Source organism: Strongylocentrotus purpuratus, unplaced genomic scaffold (assembly GCF_000002235.5).
Source record: "Strongylocentrotus purpuratus isolate Spur 01 unplaced genomic scaffold, Spur_5.0 spur5_scaffold_15, whole genome shotgun sequence".
Taxonomy (NCBI): domain Eukaryota; kingdom Metazoa; phylum Echinodermata; class Echinoidea; order Camarodonta; family Strongylocentrotidae; genus Strongylocentrotus; species Strongylocentrotus purpuratus.
In genome coordinates this window covers 18,112,246-18,133,984 of record NW_022145600.1, presented here as the reverse complement: position 1 = coordinate 18,133,984, position 21,739 = coordinate 18,112,246, and the positions used below count along the sequence as shown (strand labels likewise).

The 21,739-nt window shown below is 35.4% G+C and overlaps 1 protein-coding gene across 1 annotated transcript; it reads right to left on the bottom strand.

Annotated features, from left to right (window-relative positions):
• Nucleotides 1-14,222: 14,222 nt before the first annotated feature.
• LOC576783 (probable G-protein coupled receptor No9) lies at nt 14,223-15,209 on the bottom strand. The gene has a single exon (XM_777055.1). It carries the CDS (start codon nt 15,207-15,209, stop codon nt 14,223-14,225), a length of 987 nt encoding a protein of 328 aa, XP_782148.1.
• Nucleotides 15,210-21,739: the final 6,530 nt, after the last annotated feature.

The following is a 21,739-nucleotide window of genomic DNA, read 5'->3' as shown; positions in this document are numbered from 1 at the left end:
TTGCGCGCATTATATGGCATGCGCAAACGCATTAGCCTGGTCAATGTAGGTCACTGTTTTGACCCGACCTCCATTCGTCGACCTGTATTGCATGCTACGTCATAATAGGCTCTTGACTGCGCGCGTGCAATGACAAGGACATGTGCAAAACGCGTATTGTTACGTCATTTCAAAGCCTCATCTTGATGTAGGTCATTGACCTGATCGCCTCCGGTCTTTCTATAAATTGTGCACAATGGACAGGCAACTCGAAACTTTCGACCAATCAGGATCGTGTATTTTATTGCAGCTATACACCACTGAGTTAGGGGGGGGGGGGGTTCCTCTTCATCATTTCTTCAATTCCCGTAGCAAATTAGAAGGCAGTGATGTGTGTGTAATTCAGAGAGAGAGAGAGAGAGAGAGACAGACAGACAGGGGTGGTTGAATAGTTTTTTTTACCGGAGATGATGACGGGTTGTATTTCACTATGTCTTCCTTTTATTTTCTTGTATTTCATACTTTAATGAATTATCGTTTTACAATAAATTCAAATTGATCTACAATTTATTGTGGATACGCATATCCGGATGCGAATGTATGTGTGTGTGGGTGTGGTAGTCGGTGTAGGGGCGGCCCTAGCCCCTAAAAATAAAATGTTATAAACAACAATATAACAATAATTGATAGGATCTATTGGAATCATTGAATTTAGTTGGCTGGGTAAAACTTTTTCAAGGAAATTTGATATTCTAATAGGAGGGTCACAGTCAAGTCAGTTGCCAGTACTTCACAAACTAAGCGCATCTTGTTTTTTCCAAATAAATATATTAATGCATGAATAGTTAGTAAGTAATTACATAAATACAGAAATAAATGGTGAAAGTGGCAAGAATATATAAATGCAAAATTAAAAAAAATACAATCATCTCTGAATATTCAGAATATCCGAGCGACAGGTTTCATTCTTCCAATCTTAAAGCCCCACTGCGCTAATTATAGCTACTTGCGCCCTCTATATATCAAACAATGCCTAAGCGATGACTATTGGTCCCCCATGATCCTCTTTTTTTTATGTTAATTGAGAGCTGATTTGATGAGATAACCACCTGCCAGTGACCAAGCTAGTGCAGAGGGGCTTTAATAAAAAGCTGTTTGACTGAACCACTCTGTCTTCCCAGTGTATGACTAGAGGGCAAAAACCAAACATTCGATTCTCATCGATGTAAACGACTGATTTAATTCCTGGGAGAAAGAAAGTCAAGTTTTGCGGCTGTTCTTTGCCATCTCGATAAACTTGAGTTCTGGTAAATATAGAAAAAATATTCTCTCAGAATTCCACGAAACTTACACTGCATGTTCAAGATTACAAAAAGATGATATGTGCAAAAAAAATTGATAGAAAATGTATAGTGGCTGAGTAATGAGCGTACAAATATAAGGAAATCCAGGTAATATTATTGGTAAGCCCGGAACCATCAGCTTAACACAGGTCTCTATGTGCAAATGAGAGTTGTTTTTGTGGCTTTTATTGAAGATGATTTCCAGCTAGTTTTTGTTTTTATGTTAGTGGTACTGAGAAACAATCAATCTACTGCAGGGTAAACAATCCAGAATAAATTACAACCATGTTCTCTCGACATTAAAGATGCCCATACCAAGATAAGCTTCAAGCGTGATAACAAAGGAGAAACAGAAGATTTGTTTTTCTCTTATCCTAAAGCGAGGTTTTTATTTCCATAATTTCAATGCATACTTACAGTAATTACTCAAAAGAGAGACAGAAGATTTGTTATCCAGTATATAAGCCTTATTTCCAAATAGATGATTCCCAGTAAGTTTTTGTATTTTGTATTTGTATTTATTAACATTTATTTCCTTCTCAACTGTACAATATGAAACACAATGTATATATACATGATATAAGTAACAATTATTTTAACGTAGAGTATACAGTAAATAATTCAGATACGGAAGGAGGCGAAAACCCGGAAAGCATAGCTTGAGTTGGGAGCGCCCATAATAAATTAACACAGTTACCGAGAGAACATTATAGATATTATTATGAAAAATTACATTTTGTATGATAGAATTTTGTGCGTTCGTTTTTACATGGACCCTATCACCATGGTTTTTAATTCACTGGTCCAAACAACCAATCAACTGCAGGGTAAACAATTCAGAATAAATCAAAGCAATTTTCTCTGAAAATACGATTCCCATGCCAGAGCTCAATATTAGCTTTACGACATGGACAAAAATTAAGAAACATGGCAGATGGAATAATGCGGCTTATGAAACATAAATGAATTGACAAGAATTAACATTTCTTTATTAAGGGATTACTAGCCTGAATCTTCATTTGAAATAGGCCTGTTAAAAAACATCGGCAAACTAAAACGGATTAAAATACTACTATAGCCATAACAGAAAATACAGCACTAAAACAACAACATATTCTCTTTTTAAAAAGATGAATAAGAATTATTAAAAACAAAAAGTAAAGAGTATATGTTCACGAAGAGACGTTATAGATCCAACTGTATGAGCGAGGTATAATGACATCGGATATCATCTGATATTATTCACATCACGTAATTCGAATTCAAATCTTAATCATTCGAGGAAAACAAAAAAATAGGAAACGTGACAGGATGCATAAGATTTTTTTTTCAGCGACAGGGATTAGGATGAAAACCGAAAACATTGAAAATGATCATAGTCTTTTGAAAAACAACGTATATACAAAGAGATTTGCATTCTGATTGGAAATTAATCTTTTGAAACCCGCCATGAATATTTCAATCAGTCTGTACATAAATTATCCATTTGTATTAAGAGATAACATAAATACATACCAGTAAAAACAGAATGTGGAATTATTTTGAAAAGGGTAAGTATTAATCTTTCAAAAGGTTAACATTCTTAACATAATATTCGAAAGCTTTAATCAATTTGGAAGACGCTTCTTGCCTGAAACGTCGCTTTCCCGCTTCTAAGAATCCACCCACCAACGGAAATAATGATAACCAAGAGAACATGTAAACTTAAACAAGAGTACAAAATACGCCATGGCTAGTCTCAATAACAAGCACTTGTATTTTGTTTTCAAGTGGTAAAATGTAGGGTTAAGTACGAATACAGTCACGTCGCGTACTCGCAAAAGTTAGAATATTCGAGATTTACCGGCTTGTAAAAAAACGTCAATGTCAACCCTGTATTTCGTTGATTGGATAGATCGTACCTAAGAAAGTACTCAGAACGTAAGTGATTACTACGTAAGTGATCGTTACAAGCCGGCAAGGGGGGTGGGGTGGGGTGGTGAAGCCCCCAGTCAGAATCGCTCAGAGTGACAATGAAAATTACCTTGTTGTATATGTTCTCTTTGCTATACTGCGCAATCGCGAACAAATCCTTGTCCTAAATAATGATAACCAAGAGAACATGTAAACTTAAACAAGAGTACAAGGAGGTTGGGGGTGGGGTGGTGTAGCCCCCAGTCAGAATCGCTCAGAGTGACAATGACAATTACCTTGTTGTACATGTTTTCTTTGCTATACTGCGCAATCGCGAACAAATCCTTGCCCTAATTCCAAACAAACTAATTTTATAGGGCCTACGCACTTTTTAGTTTATTATCTAACAAATCCTTTCTTGCTTTTGACAAACAATGAGACGCCGAAAAGAAGTGTGGTAATGCAGAAGAGGCATCGGTGTGTTACTAATGGCTGTTAAACCGCGGGAAAACGCGGAATGATCCTCATGCATGGGAATTGAATAATGAATCACAACAAAATTACGCAGGAAAATGCTCTGAATGGTTAGGAATAGCAAGATCTTCAAACGTGTTTGCCATTTTTCTAGCTGCTTTTATATTTTCTTTACTTAAAAAAGCAGCAACTTTAAACTGATCGAGAAGGGAAAAAAGCCTAATACGCGTGTGAATGTGGCTTCATAACGAAGGGAAAGGATATAGAGAGATCAAAATCTGCATTATCATTTCAGAGGGATTAAGATGAAAACCGAAAACATTGAGGATGATTGATTGATTGATTTTTATTCGACAAGCTTCCAACATACAACAATATACAATAATAACAGATAAAAAAATAAGTCAGCTTGAACAGGATAACCCACGAAAGCTCGAGAGCTTATTTCCAGTGGGGTCCCTTACAGACATGTATAAAATTAATAAGTTAAAATAGTAATATTTACAGACAGATAAGAAAATTAAAAGAACTACTTATTAAAGATAATAATAATAACAACATTAAACTGATGATAGAAATGATATTAAGTACAAGAAGAAAAAGAAGAAGGAGAAGAAGAAAAAGAGGAGAAGGAAGAAGAGGAAAATAATGATGAATTTGTAGAATTTCTATAACGTACAAAAACATAAGTATATACAACATGAAAAAGTATGAACCGACAGAAGAACAAAAATTTCAATCATATAACATGTCATTCACTTCTCTTCTCTGACTGTCAAATATTAGGTATTCCTTTAATTTCCTCTTAAAATGATCATAGTTTCCTATTTCTTTTACACCATTGGGAAGGGAATTCCAATGTTTTATGGCATTGTAATAAAACGAATTTCCAATACTACCTACTCTTTCAGGTAAGTTAAAGTTGAATCGTCTATTTCTTGTATTATAATCATGTACGTCAGTAACAAGATCGAAGTTGGATCGAATATAATGATTCGACCTAGTATGATATATTTTATGCACATGATGCAATACGAGTTGTTTTGATCTTTGGTCGACTTCAAGAAAACCAGCTTTAGAAAGTTCGCTGTAGCCAACATGAGTTCTTGGACCAGAACAGTTGATAAATCTCACCATTTTGTTCTGTATAATCTTCAACTTCTTTTGATCTGACTTGTTTATGTTACTATACCATGCAGGGTTAGCATAGTCAAATAAACATTGAATAAGAGCAAAACAGAGTGTACGTCTTGCTTTTAAATCCATACAACTTTGATATCTGTACAAAAATTTCAGACGAGAATTTGCTTTTTTTACAACTGATTCTACTAAAGATGAAAATGAAATTGCGCTAGCCAACTCAATGCCTAAATACTTCACAGACTCTTTTCTCTTGATTACTTGATTATTGTGTGTCACTTTGAATTCAAATGACTTTTTAGAACTACTTTTAGAACAAAATAAAATGCTTTCTGTTTTTCCAAAGTGTAAAGAAAGCTTATTATCAGTCTTTTGAAAAACAACGTATATACAAAGAGATTTGCATTCTGATTGAAAATTATTCTTTTGAAACCCGCCATGAATATTTCAATAAGTCTGTATATAAATTATCCATTTTTATTAAGAGGTAACATAAACACATTGTGTACATACCGGTAAAAACTGAATGTGGAATTATTTTGAAAAAGGTATGTATTAATCTTTTGATAGGTTAACATTCTTAACATAATATTCGAAAGTTTTAATCGAGATTGACAGATGCTTCTTGCCTGAATAATAGCCTTCGCGTTTCTAAGAATCCACTCACCAACGGAAATGATGATAACCAAGAGAACATGTAAACTTAAACAAGAGTACAATATACGCCATGGCTAGTCTCAATAACAAGCACTTGTATTTAGTTTTCAAGTGGTAAAATGTAGGGTTAAGTACGAATAGAGTCACGTCGCGTACTCGCAAAAGTTAGAATATTCGTGATTTACCGGCCTGTGAAAAACGTCAATGTCAACCCTGTATTTCGTTGATTGGATAGATCGTATCTAAGAAAGTACTTAGAACGTAAGTGATCACTACGTAAGTGATCGTTACAAGCCGGGAAAGAGGTTGGGGTGGGGTGGTGTAGCCCCCAGTCAGAATCGCTCAGAGTGACAATGAAAATTACCTTGTTGTACATCTGTTCTCTTTGCTATACTGCGCAATCGCGAACAAATCCTTGCCCTAATTCCAAACAAACTAATTTTATAGGGCCTACGCACTTTTTAGTTTATTATCTAACAACTCCTTTCTTGCTTTTGACAAACAATGAGACGCCGAAAAGATGTTTGATAATGCAGAAGAGGCATCGGTGTGTTACTAATGGCTGTTAAACCGCGGGAAAACGCGGAATGATCCTCATGCATGGGAATTAAATAATGAATCACAAAGAATTTACGCAGGAAAATGCTCTGAATGGTTAGGAATAGTTATATCTTCAGACATATTTGCCTTTTTTTCTAGCTGCTTTTATATTTTCTTTACCTAAAAAAAACAAACTTTAAATTGATCGAGAAGGGGACAAACAATGATATTGGACTATTATATGGGAGGGTTACATCCTGTTATCAGGAGGTGTCGTGGACGAGTGGATATGTCACCGGACTGTGGATCACAACGTCCGCGGTTCCAGTCCCACCGCGGTACTAATGTCCTTTGGCCAGGTGTTCAATGGGTACTCAGTAGGATGCGAAAGCCAATGTACTTAGATTAGCAAGCGTGCGCTTGTCAAAATGACGTCTGGCAGGAATGCTCCACAGGGAGTGGAGAATGTGCATACATTGTGTGCGGGTAAGCTAGAATCCAATGACCGAGGTAATGCTATATGGGCCTATATTATTAAAAGTGTTTTGAGAGGGCCTTCGGTCCTGCGAAAGCCAATGTACTTAGATTAGCAAGCGTGCGCTTGTCAAAATGACGTCTGGCAGGAATGCTCCACAGGGAGTGGAGAATGTGCATACATGGTGTGCGGGTAAGCTAGAATCCAATGACCGAGGTAATGCTATATGGGCCTATATTATTAAAAGTGTTTTGAGAGGGCCTTCGGTCCTGCGAAAGCCAATGTACTTAGATTAGCAAGCGTGCGCTTGTCAAAATGACGTCTGGCAGGAATGCTCCACAGGGAGTGGAGAATGTGCATACATGGTGTGCGGGTAAGCTAGAATCCAATGACCGAGGTAATGCTATATGGGCCTATATTATTAAAAGTGTTTTGAGAGGGCCTTCGGCGCTAAAAAAGCGCTATATAAAAACTAGCTATTATTATGAAAATAACTTACAAAAGGTCAGTCAAAAGGTCTCGCTTCTTCTGGATTGGCAGGATGTAACGTCCCCGAGAGCCATAAAAACAAATATGCCTCGAATATCAAAGCAGTCTTTATATCTTTTACATTCCGAATTCATAACAAAATCTACAAAGAATTCTTACCTTAAGTGAAAATAACTTACAAAAGGTCAGTCAAAAGGTCTCGCAAAATTATATTGCTTCAGGATCTCATAATTCTAAGACCCAATATAGGATAAAGTCATTAAAAAGCACTTCTTCTGGATTCAAATGAGAGAATGAGATAAAGAGAATGAGAGAGAGAGAGAGAGAGAGAGAAGGAGGAGAGGGAGAAAGATAGGTAGACAAAGAAACAGAGAATTTCAACGATCATTGTTCCCTAATTCCTCCTATAATACTACTAGTAATGTCAAATCATAGAATACCAATGTAAAACAAGTGGAAGAAGTAATTTATATATTTTTAAAATCTGTTTATCTATTTATTTATTTATATTTCACTAAAGTAGCCCATTCAACAAAAGTTGTTCTCCCATGGGGTCCTGAAAATACACCACAACTATAAATACAGTTAAAAAGATGAAATACAATCGAAGTAGTTTAAATACTGCAAATAAAATATTACAAATTATAAATGAATTCGATAAAATTGTCCAAGATTGAAAACATGATAAATAATCAATATCAATAATGATGCAGGAAAAGATGAGCACAAATATGTCTCTTTGGTGGCGTAGAAATAATGTATTATTTTTTATTTCGAAAGGAGGATCATCTGATCGATCTGTTTGTGTCCATGCGCTGAGCGTCAATGCCACGCTTCATAGTGACAAAGTATTGACGATCCCATCCCATAACATGACGAGAAAATTCAACCATAAAGCGACAAGCGTGTCAAGCCCAAAACCGCCATCAAAGTAAAAAACCTCACTTGGACTCGTTGTCTTTTCAACTAGACAATTACCTCTGGCATTTTGTATACTTTTATCACAGAGATCAGTCATTCAGGGTAATGTAGTTTTGTTTGTCCTGAACTGACTCGGCAGCTCAATGGAGAACAACGAAAGAGGATTTAAATTGACATAAAATCCGTCCTTTTAACCGACACGTTCAAGACACTCTGTTGCATGACGGGGTTAAAAAGAAACAGAACCCCTATATCAAGACACCTTTATATTCTTTTGGTGGAAATAATAATAATAACAATAATACAAATAAAACGGTGCTTATGAAGCGCTTTCCACCGAAGGTCCCTATACAGCGCTATTACAAACAAAATTCAATGAAGAACAATTATAAATTAAACAACAAATTACAAACAAACCTACAAATTATAATACATATGAAATATACATCAATGTGTACAGAGTAAGTTTATGATGAAAAGCAATTTTTGAATAAATGTGTAATGTAACATCGTCATCAGAATGAAGTAGAAATAGATAGAACACTGCATAATTATGCAACACCTCTGAAAGAGATAATGTGTGTATACAAATTGATTGATTGATTGATTGATTGATTTTTATTCGACAAGCTTCCAACATACAACAATATATGATAATAACAGATCCAAAAAAAAAGTCAGCTTGAACAGGATAACCCACGAAAGCTCGAGAGCTTATTTCAAGTGGGGTCCCTTTATACAGACATGTATAAAATTAATAAGTTAAAATAGTAATATTTACAGACAGATAAGAAAATTAAAAGAACTACTAAGATAATAATAATAATAATAACAACATTAAACTGATGATAGAAATGATATTAAGTACAAGAAGAAAAAGAAGAAGGAGAAGAAGAAAAAGAGGAGAAGGAAGAAGAGGAAAATAATGATGAATTTGTAGAATTTCTATAACGTACGAAAACATAAGTATATACAACATGAAAAAGTATGAACCGACAGAAGAATACAAATGTCAATCATTTAACATGTCATTCACTTCTCTTCTCTGACTGTCAAGTATTAGGTATTCCTTTAATTTCCTCTTAAAATGATCATAGTTTCCTATTTCTTTTACACCATTGGGAAGGGAATTCCAATGTTTTATGGCATTGTAATAAAACGAATCTCCAATACTACCTACTCTTTCTGGTAAGTTAAAGTTGAATCGTCTATTTCTTGTATTATAATCATGTACGTCAGTAACAAGATCGAAGTTGGATCGAATATAATGATTCGACCTAGTATGATATATTTTATGCACATGATGCAATACGAGTTGTTTTGATCTTTGGTCGACTTCAAGAAAACCAGCTTTAGAAAGTTCGCTGTAGCCAACATGAGTTCTTGGACCAGAACAGTTGATATATCTCACCATTTTGTTCTGTATAATCTTCAACTTCTTTTGATCTGACTTGTTTATTGCCTGAATATTAGCAATTTCCAAGTTTCCAACCCGCTCTACCCAGGATAATATGGATAATGATGCTTCATATAGGGGCCCCTTACAGAAAATGTTCATGGAAAGCACTAGAAACGACGAAAAGCAAACACCGTGTTCGTAATAAACCATTTTAAACGCGACCCCCTTAACGAAACTAATGTAGTCTATAAAGTGAAACAAAAGACAAAAAAAAAAAATCATTTTTTGTAAGATCAAACGTTTATCAATATGTATTAAATACCATTTCTCCCTTTTTCCTATTAATATGATGTATATTCTTATCCCCCAAATCTTGAAGGAAAATTATTTGCGTTATATGAAATTCAACGATATACAGTGCGTCCCAGAAAAAACGAAACCGAAAATTATTGATGTTTTATCATAACTTAATCATGTTTAATCACAATTATAAGTAATAAATGACACATAATAAGCTTAGACCTTCCTCTCATTTTCATTTGATGCAACTCATATGATGCATAATTCACGCATGAGTGATTAAAACAATTTGAAGAGAGGTTACAAAATAGTAATTTGGCGGGCAGTATCTGAATTTCAAAGAGAAAATCACATTTCTAGAAGGTTTATTTTTTTGCCCTTTCATATGACACCTCAATCAGGAAAATTGAGCCAGGAATAACAAAGTTCGGTTTGTTTAAAGTAATGCTTGCATTTCCATAATAAACGCATTCGTTTTCACTGGCTGCCTGCCGAAGCAACAAACAGAGTTGAAAAAGACTTAACTCCGTTTTGTTGACGATCAGCGATGTATTAAGCCTTCTTTGTGCATGGCTGATCGTCAACGAAATGGGTTTAAGTCTTTTGTCAACTCTGTATAACATATCACATATAAAGCATTTGTTTGACTTTGACGCACAGTAATTTAATTCAAATGGTTGTTGACATCAATATGAACCAAAAAACACAAAATACTAAGTCATATCTTTTACCCCATTCAAATAATCGTTTTAATGAACCTATCTATCCAATATTTTATTTGGTAGCATTCTTTATTGCATTCATTCACTACAAATGAAAATATCATACATCTTCATTGATATACTTAACATATCAAAATGTAAAGAAATTGTACAGCCGTTAGAAAAACATAATATAGTTAATTACACAGTACATCATGTCTTCAAATTAATTATACTGAATGAATGTTATAGATCAAAGCCCTTCCCCTCCCCTCCCCTGACAAACAACTAACAATCGTTGATGAAGCTCTTCATGATGACCATGGCCCGACTGTAGATGCTTTTAATATGCTTTTAAAACGATCGATATAGACTTACATCCTCAACTCAACCATCCTGCTGTAAACTTGAAAATGTTAAATGATACCTGAAAAGCAGGGGGTATCCAGAGGTACTTATGAATATCTATTTTCACAGCTTCTGCAATGATCCGCGAGCTTGAGATACTTTGATCCAGAGAATTTTTTCCCCAATCGAAAAACACAAAATTCGAAATCACCGTCTCTGACGTTTAAAGAGCCTGGTTTTCCTGAAACAGTGTGAACTTATAACGAATGTTCAATTTAAGGACACATTGTCGATGCTTTTTGACAAGCAACATCGATGAGTCATCGAAAAATCCTCCTCCCCACGGGAAATGGAGAAAAAAAAACCTATACCACGTGGGCAAAATGACATAATTAAATATTTAGTTCCCAGGTATCTCACGTTCTTGGGATATAAATTCAATTTATTTCGGTTCACAATTCACGTGACCCACTATTCAGCTTTGATTACATTAACTACTACTACCACGACGACCACACCACTACTTCTACTACTTCTACTACTACTACTACTACTACTACTACTACTACTACAATTACTACTCTTACAACTGCTGCTAAAAGTACCACTACTACTACTACTACTACTACTACTACTTCTACTACTACCACACCACTACTACTACAATTACTACTACTCTTACAACGCTACCACTACTACTACTAGTACTACAATAATATTACTACTACTCTTACAACGCTACCACTACTACTACTACTACTACTACTACTACTACTACTATTACTACTACTACGTCTACTACTACTTCTACTACTACTACTACTACTACTACTACTACTACTACTACTGATACTACTACTACTACTACTACTACTACTACTACTACTATTACTACCACTAGTAGTAGTAGTACTACTACTATTATAACTACTGCTAATTCTACTACTACCACTACAATTACTACTACTACTCCTACAACTGCTGCTAATTGTACTACTACCACCACTACTACTACTACTAATACTACTACTACTTCTACTACTACTACTACTACTTCTACTACTACTGCTAATTCTACTACTGCTGCTAATTCTACTACTACTACTACTACTACTACAACTACTACTACTTCTAATAACACAAAATATTGTCTTTAATGATATAATTTATGATCAGGTTGGAGAATAATAATAATAATAATAGTAAGAAGAAGAAGAAGAAGAAGAAGAAATGAAGAAGAAGATATAATGATAATTTGTACCCCTTTCAAATTTAAGACCCTTAAATGGACCTTAAAATGCAATGAATTTTTAGATATTTTTTATCATAAAAGTTTATTTATATCCATATATCGTCATGTAGTGTTTTCTTTTTTCGTGTTTTCAAAATATCTTTTTATTGTCCCTTTTTAAATGCTCTTGAGCTTTGCCTATGTCAGTTATGACTATTGATGGCTCCACGGAAACCATGAAACCCAGCACAGATATCAGATGAGAAATATAATTCCAATTAAAAGCAATTTCTCTAAAACAAATGAATCATTTAACTCACCTGAATTGGGGTTTCATACTTTTTTTTTTACAACACGGTAGAAAGAATCAGAAAAATAAAGAAACGTAGTTTCTTCGAGGTACCAACGCCTTTTTAGAATGGATACGCTTGGAATTGTAAACAAATAAACAAATGGGGCATTATTCAGCGCGTGCGTTACACCGTAAAACAAAACCATTTGAGCTGGAAACTTTATGACGAATGCAAATTTATTGCGTGATTTGACATCATCAAGCCGCAAAAAAAGGTGAACGATTACAAAATATCATCAGCATGAGTGCCCCGACATACTCCGGCCGCAATCACGCACATAATTAGAAAGCTTAAAGTAAAATAGTCTATGCGGTTATGACAAAATGTTGATGTTTTTTTTTAATATATCATCCCCTTAAAGCCAAATGATGTGTACCTTACAAATTTCTGTTACAAGTGCTTGTTTATTTTTTCGATTGTTACATCTACTTACACCACAATCGGGCACTTAAAATATTGAATCCTTCCCTTTTCTTTGTCTTTAAAAAGAATATTGTTAACTCTCGAAATACCACATTGTGCGTCTATAATGTACAATGTACTATCATGTTGACCGGTTACATACCGTTTCTCCGAAGGTTTATAATTCCCAATGTTCCTAATTCCGAAGGCTCCTAATTCCGAAGGCTCTTAATTCCGAAGGTTAGTTACTTTTAAGGTTCATAGGTACCAAGATTCTTATTTTGTTAATTTATTTTTTTGTAATTCCGAAAAATGAAATAAGGTTCATAATTCCGAAATATCGGAGGACCTTGGTATTGGTTCTTCCGAATTACGGACCCTCATAATAATATAGTATTAATGACTGCTTTGAGAGAAATAGTTGTTTTTATACGCTCAAGGGAAGGTTAGAATTGTGCTATTACCCGAGGCGTGCCGAGGGCAATAGCCCAATTGTAATCTTCCCTTGAGCGTATAAAAACAACTATTTCTCGAATATTAAAGTAGTCATTAATACTTTTATATGCCGAAAAAAAAATAGACTAAAAAATAAAAAATAAAAAATAAAAAAACTTTTGTCGAAGACGGGATTCGATCTCTTGCGTACAAAAGGTGATGTAACTAAAATCACCGCCTTAAACCGCTCGGCTATCACGCTCTCTTACCATACATAGCAGTTTTTTCTTATATATACATTAAAATGGATTAAAAACGGCTTCGCGTGGTGGATGCTTCGCGGCTGCTCCATTAAACAGGCCCTTCTTTTACTTTTGCAATGCATATTGGCACGAATTTAGATCAAGATCTATCGGCAGATGTTGTTTTTTTGTTTTTGGAAGTTTATTTTCGTCTTCATGTCAACAATGCAAGATAAAATTGTCGGTAAGATCGATCGACATTCAATTGTATTGAAATTACCGACCAATTCTTCGCACACGTACGGTATCCTCGATCGCTCAGACCATTTTTTAACATGTAAACCTATGGGGTAACCATGGAGACTGAACTATTTTCCCAATAACCATGGTTACTGGGATTATAGAACTGTTTTAACCATGGTTACTGGGAATTTTACAGAAATAGTTGAAGTTTATGAATGCAATTTCGACCAATCAGATGGCTGGATTTCTTAAGTGAGGTATATAACGAATCCTATTTCACTTGACTTCCGGTTGATGAAGCTTCGAATAAACAACACACTTCAGACTAGCACTATAGATTGACAAAAACAACTATATAGGTACACACTAGTCTTACCACCATGATTCATACTCCTAAACAATGATTTCCTTTAAGATAAAATGTCGATTGAGTATTCAGTTAGAACCCTTGTATATTCTGAAGTATAATCTAAAGTCGGCCCTAGGGCTAGTGTTGAAATTTACTTTCCTGAAAACGCCGCTCTTGAAGAAGCTCCAGATAGGTTTCACAGTTTCATTCTTTAGTCCATCAAGTCTAACATTCGCCTTCGTGATAAACATAACGGATCGATGCCTTGTTCATTAATGCAGAATGGATCAATACAGTTTTCTTGGGTATCATTTTTCTGCTATTGAAGATGCTATGTTGGTGGTCAAACTGGGATCCTTTGATGACGTGCGCCCTTTTCCGAACAGAGAAAGGACAGCGCGGCGAAAGCTCTTGTTTCCAAAGCCATAGAGATAGGGGTTAATCGCCGCCACGGAGTAGACCAAAACGTGAGTCAAAGAGAACGCAAGTGGGCTGACAGCTGAATTGGCGTTGAAGGTGGAGGTGAGGACGAAGATGACAAATGGCAGAAAATTGATGACGAAGCTGATGATGAGGATGAAGAGAAACACTGCGGATTTCACCTCACGCTTCCACCGTGCTCGCTCCCGACGGGCAGCCACTACGTTGGCTTCAATATGATCACTCGTTCCAGAAGGTCCAATGGTCGATAAATCGACAACGGCGCGGATGTGCCTACGCAGCACCACGAAGATCCGTCCGTAGATCACTATCATAGGTATGACCGGCGATAAGAAGTTGGTGAAAATGAAGGCCACGTAGTACTTCTGCACGATGACAAATAGTCGGCAACCAACCGTAGGATCGACCTTTCCATTGTAACCCAACGGCGTGGCCAGAGGGAGGAACGCACAGAATGCTGCATAAACAAAGATGCCACCAAGAGCGAAGGCCACCCGTCGATTGGTCAGGATTGTCGGGGCATGGAGGGAATGGCAGATGGAGATGTACCGCTCAATCGTCAGGGCAAGGACGTTCAGCGTAAAACAGATCCCAGCGAAAAACGCTATACACAGAAAGGTGATGCATCCTGGATTCTGCGTGATCACGAAGGCATCCAGCAATCCCTGTAAGGGGTAAACCACGGAACAGATAACCATTCCGACGGCGAACGTCGTCAGGTTGAACACGTTCGAAATCGTCCGTAGGTCCCTGCAGCGGACGAAGGCAAGGATGAGGAGAACGTTACCAATGGTTCCAATGATTGATATCACGAAGTTGGCGGTGATTGTGACGACAACGTACGAACTGGCCATGGTCTTAGCCGAGAGCAGTTTCACTGGTTACCACGTTGTCATATGTGATCAGCGTTTCTTAAATACTCGATGGTCACAGGAGAAAACTAGTGAAGTGAAGTAGAATTACTTTCCAATACAATTGTCCGTCTTGTATTGACCATGGTCAATTGACCACTAAGTATTCTAAGTGTAATAAAAGGCGCAATAGTAAAGCTCAATCAGGCACGGATTCTCTTTATATCGGAGTATATACAAGTAGTAATTAATGGAGGAAAAGGTATGTCCATTAATGTCAATCAAATCTGAGGAGCCAGGACTTAGAGTTTCAAAGTAGAGGTAATGTTCGAAACAAGTGTCCCTCCTCAAACGGTAGAAGTAGAGGAGAAGGATGATTCAGGCATACATCAAAAGTGAAATTAATTTGAAGCTTTCACTGACTTGATTTGATTAAACCACTGAAATGATAAACTAACATCACATCCAGTTCTTGACATTTCTAAAATATCGGTATAAACGTTTCCCACTTCCTTTCTGCGTTGTTACACGTGCTTGTCATTACTCTTCGACGCTTTTTGAAACGACGCCACCTATTGAAAAATGGCTATATGGAATGCGCCTGTTCAGTTTAAAGGACAATCCTTTATATTCTTAACACAGGCTGCACTTACCGTTACTCTGACTGTCTTGTGCACTCTTGATAAAGCTGAAAATGGACACAGCAAGCGCTTTGATTTGAAAGAATATTCCACAATCATATATATGCTTTACACCAACAAATTACAATAGAGCAATGCTGTATAATGTATATGTATATATATATATATATATATATATAAAGGGTATATATCAATTTTCTCCCCATGACCTTCAAATATTGTGCCACTTCCATTTGTACAAGAGGTGCATCAGGGGAAAACGATTTCAAATTTTATCAGGAGTTTGACATTCGGAAACATGAGAGAAGTACATGACGTTCCCTAAAGAGCTATTTCAATAATAAACGCTGGTCGAGGCCATTTGTTAAAATGTAATCAAGCAATGGATAATGATTAGAAATGATATGGAGGGGATCGCACTTTTTCCTTAATTTTCACGTTGATAAAGAAGCCCCATGGGCTATGTATAAAGCACACTTGTCCCTAATGAAATGGTAGAAATCATTATAATTGAATGTAATTGAAGTGGAGGAAAATTAGAACGCTGCACTCCTTAGTGAAATAAACACATGCTTTTCATTCTTTACATACATTTAATAACTGAATTATTCATACCCTTTCCAATTTTCGTAATTGTTAAAGTATGCTTAAAATAGATTTCGTCCCGACTTGTGTTTCTTAAGAACGTGACATATTAAAGCTTACATCTAAAAGTAATCAACAAAGGCCCTAATTAAGTCAGTCTACCTTTCATTCATGATGTTAAAATAGAAAACCACATCAAATTTCCAAAGGGTATAAATAATTTAGTAAATTTGTTCCTCTTCAGAGATTATTTATCGACAATTCTACAATTCGACAACATTACAAGCATTAAAAGGATTTATTAACTGATTATAAACACATTTATAGCAACAATATCAACATTAAGAGGATTTAAATACATAATTCATAAATATCACTTTACTAATCAGTCAAAATCACAGGGTAAAATGTTGAAAATAATTCGATAATTATTTTGTCTTAATTCTGCATTACATTCATATAATACTCGAAGTTCTTCTAATTTTCATTAAAAAAAATAAGACGAAATATAACTAAGAAATCAATATTTTTTAAAGGGCCACAATTGTGGAATAATATACCTCAAGATATAAAATCTAGTCCATCAATTAACGTTTTTAAAAGGAGATATAAATCATTTTTAATCCAACAAAACTAATAAAGATTGATTATATACACGGTCTGGTTTTTGTTTTGTTCTTGTTCCCCCCCCCCCTCTTTTTAGGCTTTTTTTTTAAATTTAAATTTAATTTTTTTTTTAAATCACCTTCTCAAACAACAATATAATACTGTATTATACTTTATTACTGTTTTGGTGGCAGCACCAATAAAGCCTTTGACTTTCCTAGCTGTCTCCACATTCATATATATATATTTTTGTTGTTGTATTGTATTGTAAATGTTTCTCTTTAACTTGTACGCTATGTTTTGTATTTTATATGTTTGTTATGATGTTTTTATGATGAATGAAATAAAGTTCAATTCGATTCAATAATGCGATTTTTTTTAAATGCAGTTCGTTTTCAAAAACGGGCCGTATCGAAAGACTAATGTACGTTCTCGCTTGAAAGTAGTTTAACATATACATTTTATGTACTGTGCGTATGTAATGACTATATCCATATCTCAGTTCTATTCAGTTCTATTTGAACAATTATAATCTATACCAAGAATCAAGAGCCTTTAATTTAATATCACTGATTGTTTGAAGTTACAGCGAATAAATGCATCACTGCATTTTCAATGTCATATTAGGCCGTAATAACGCTGTAAATTACGGCGTTATTACGCCGTATATAATAAAAATTTAAAATATTGCTGGCGGAAATCATCCATGGTACATTTTGGCATTCCGATTTCATTACTTTAGGCATGTTTAGCCTAACAAGGCTTTAATAAAAATAACAATCTATGTAAACTTCAACGCCTTCCGAACTCTGCAGCCAGACGGGTAAGCCTCACTAAGAAAGACTGTCACATTCAAGTCTCTTCACTGGTTACCTATCGAAAAGCGAATCACCTTCAAACTTCTGTTGCTGGTCGACCACGCAGTCCATGACTCCTCACCCGGCTATCTACCGAGCTCGATCATGGCATATCATCCTTTTCGCAGACTAATATCACCAGACTCTTTACAGCTTCAAGTTCCCCGGTCCCGGCACTCTTGGGGTGACCACAGCTTTTCCCACGCAGGCCCATCTCCCTGGAACAATCTTCCTCCTCTTCTTCGCCAAGCTTCCTCCACTAGTTCCACAATTACTCAAAACAGAAAGTCGCTTCTTACCCCGTATGTTAAATTTTCTTTAGGTTGCTTAAGTTAATCACACTATGATTTCAATAATTTTATTTGAAATTTGTTCTGTATCTTATGCTTAATTTTTCCTTGTTCCTTAAACTATTATAGTTATATCAATAATGCTGTATCTTATATTCACTTAGTTTGATGCCTTGCGTTCAGTATGTTAAGGTTGTGTAGATATATTGTACCTTTTTTTGTATTCGTATTTGCATTTGTATGTATAACGCCATGAGTGTCATGTGTGACGGACCTTGTAAGCTTTATAGTCACCATTATTATGCCTCTTATTATCATTATACAACTTAGGTAGAATAAAGAATAGATTCAGAATTGTTAATATATTTCTATTCCTTGACATGTAGCCACGACTTATGTTGATATCTGTCTTTGGCTTATAATATATACAAAGTCATGTATAGTTTTTGGCTTTAAATCAAAGCTCAGTATCATTTTGTATGTCAATGAGTATACTGCAAGATAATTATAGGAGGTGAGGAATGGAAAGATAAATTGGTCTAATAAAAATGATCTTAAACTCAATAGTAACAAAACTGAGGTTCTACATTTCACCTGCAAATTCAGGAAAAGTAACCAGATGCATGACATAGAAATAGACAATACCATTATCAAATGTGTCGATGACGCTAGAAATTTTGGCGCGCAGCTAGACAAAAATCTTACAATGAAAGCTCAAGTCAATAATGTATGTAAAACCAGTTTGTTTGCCCTTCACAAAATTGGAAAAATCAGCCAATTCCTAACCAAACAAGCTACAAAGCAGCTGGTTCATGCCCTGGTTATAGCTCGCATAGATTTTTGCAATAGTTTACTATGTTCTCTTCCTGATGTTCACACCAATAAATTACAAAGAATTCAAAACTCAGCAGCCAGACTAATCACTAGAACTAAACCCAGAGAACAAATTACACTCATACTTGAACAATTGCACTGGCTGCCAGTTAAGTCCTGTATTAATTATAAGATCCTTTAACTGATATATCAATGCCTAAATGGTACAGCCCCGTCTTACCTCCAAGATCTCATTCTACAATATACCCCTATAAGAAAATTAAGATATTAAAATATTATGGCACTCGCTCTTTCAGAAATTCTTCGGCCGAATTGTGGAGCAGCTTGCCTGATATTGTCAAACAGGCAAGCACAACAGAATCATTAAAGACTCTGTTGAAGACCTATCTTTTTGTAAATTGTTAATTTTGTTCCAGCTGTTTAGTGACTTCTGTGGTTATAGTATCATGTACATATTTAATATTTAATTTGATTTTCATTTAATTTTCATGTTTAAATTTGTATTACCTGAATGTACAATATATTACATGTAAGCTATATAGGAATTGTGTATCATTATTGTTGTTTGTAATCAATTATTTTCATGTATCAGGCATAAATGTTCATTTCTATTCCGCCCTTTTCCTTCTTTTCTAAGCGCATAGGGACTTTCTTTGTGTTAGTGATATGCGCTATACAAATAACGTTCATTATTATTATCATTAAAGAGAAAAAATTAAGGAGAGAAAGAGAACAAGAGAGAACGGGGGTGAGAGAGAGAGAGAGAGAGAGAAAGAGATGGGAGAGAGAGAGAGTGATATATATATAGAGAGAGAAACAAAGACAGAGAGAGAGAGAGAGAGAGAGATAAGATGAAGAAAGGAAATTAGCAGAAACATACTGAGTGGATGGGGGAAAGAAAACAGAACTTATGACAGAGGATGAGAGAAGAGAGGGAGATATATATATATATATATATATATAGGGAGAGAGAGAGAGAGAGCTCCCACGTAGCAAGAAAAAACTCTTATTTCATAATTATTTTCCCCTTCCAAGATGACTAATTATGTTTACATGTCGGCGCTAGACAGTGATAATAACCCATGTTTCATTTTCGTGAATGTAATGATGACATCTTCAAGCAAGAATAATTTATTCATATTGGTGAATTATGATGCCTTAATTAGGCTTAGAATATATAATTGTTTTATTTTCTCGACTTAAGAAGGACATCGTAATTTCTAATAATTCTATAGTATGAAGAAGAATCGCTTTATGATTGCTACTTTTTAGAGAGGGTCGCGGAAGTTATTGCCGAATACAAGCTCTTGATTTGTTGATGTGACCTCGATGGCAAAATTAAAAAAGATATAATCTGTCGGAAGAGATTGGTGAGAATATTGACCTCTATCAGCAAGGCTGTCCCACTATCAGCAAGGCTGGGATAATGATTATTATCAATATTTTTATCATCATTATGCCCGACTCAACGTGAAAAACCTTTGCACCAGGCAGAGACGCAGACATATTAAAGCAAGTTGAAGAAAAAAACTACTCAGACAAAGGATATCATTTTCTTCTTTAAGTTTAAAGTAAAACCTCGGTCACAAATGCCATTACGAACTGCTACGAACGCCGTACGAACGATTTTCAGACAATGGAAAAACAGGGAGATTCGTACGAAATTACTGTTCGTACGAACCCTTGTGACCGTAGCATAAGTGAAACAATTCAATTTTAACGCACTTCATCGTATACTACCCTTAAGATATAATTAATGTAAATTGAAAATTGTAAATTGTAAGAGAAAATTTGCGTGCTTTTTGCAAAACAACAGAATCGTTTGGTCCTGTTTTGTTAGAATGCCCAAAGGTAACACTATTTTAATTAGGGAACGCCGTTGATGCATTTATTCGCTGTAACTTCAAATAATCACTGATATTAAGTGCAAATATAAAGCATATAAATATAGTAATTACATACGCACTATACGTAATATATAAAATGTATATGTTAAACTAATTTAAAGGAAAAACGTACGCCTCTCGATATGGCACTTTTTCATCGCATTATCAAATACTCTTTAACATTTTGATATGTGGTTTTAACTGAAGATTATACATGTATTTATTTTCATTTTTTCAATGCAAAGTGAAAGTTTATGAACTATGTTTTTAAATGTTTTCATTTATTGTTTTTGAATGTGTTTATAATCATTTTATAGAACCTTTAATGTTGTTGAAATGTTGATTCTATGATTTTGATTCTTTGTATATTTGAGCTTGACAAATTAAAAAAAATTAAGTCATATTTTAGAGTGTTCTCTACAAAAGAAAAGAAAAAACAATTATTTAAAGGGAGTGTAGCTTGGCAAATACTGGTAAACGCCATCTACGTCTTCTTTTGGACAACTGCACGTAAACGAAGCGACTTAATCTCTACATGGTCAGCGCGCGATAGTGTTCGCGAAACAGACTAAAGTTCCCCTCAAGCTTCGGTTTCGCGTATGTTGCACGCACAATATTGCTGCGGTCGTGTCGTCCGTGGGACCTAGTCGTATTATACCCGATTGGCCCCGAGTCAGGCCCCGAGTCAGGCCACGGGAAAGGCACGAAGTCTCGTCATGCTACACCCCCTTTAACTACATTTTCACTTTATTGTCACTGTCAATAGGAGTCACATTAGTTATCAATCTATTTGTATAGAGTACAATGCCACGCCGGGGCTCGAACCAACAAGAT

Coding starts and splice junctions, on each gene's coding strand:
- LOC576783 (XM_777055.1), bottom strand. CDS start 15,209: ATGGCCAGTTCGTACGTTGTCGTCACAATCACCGCCAACTTCGTGATA.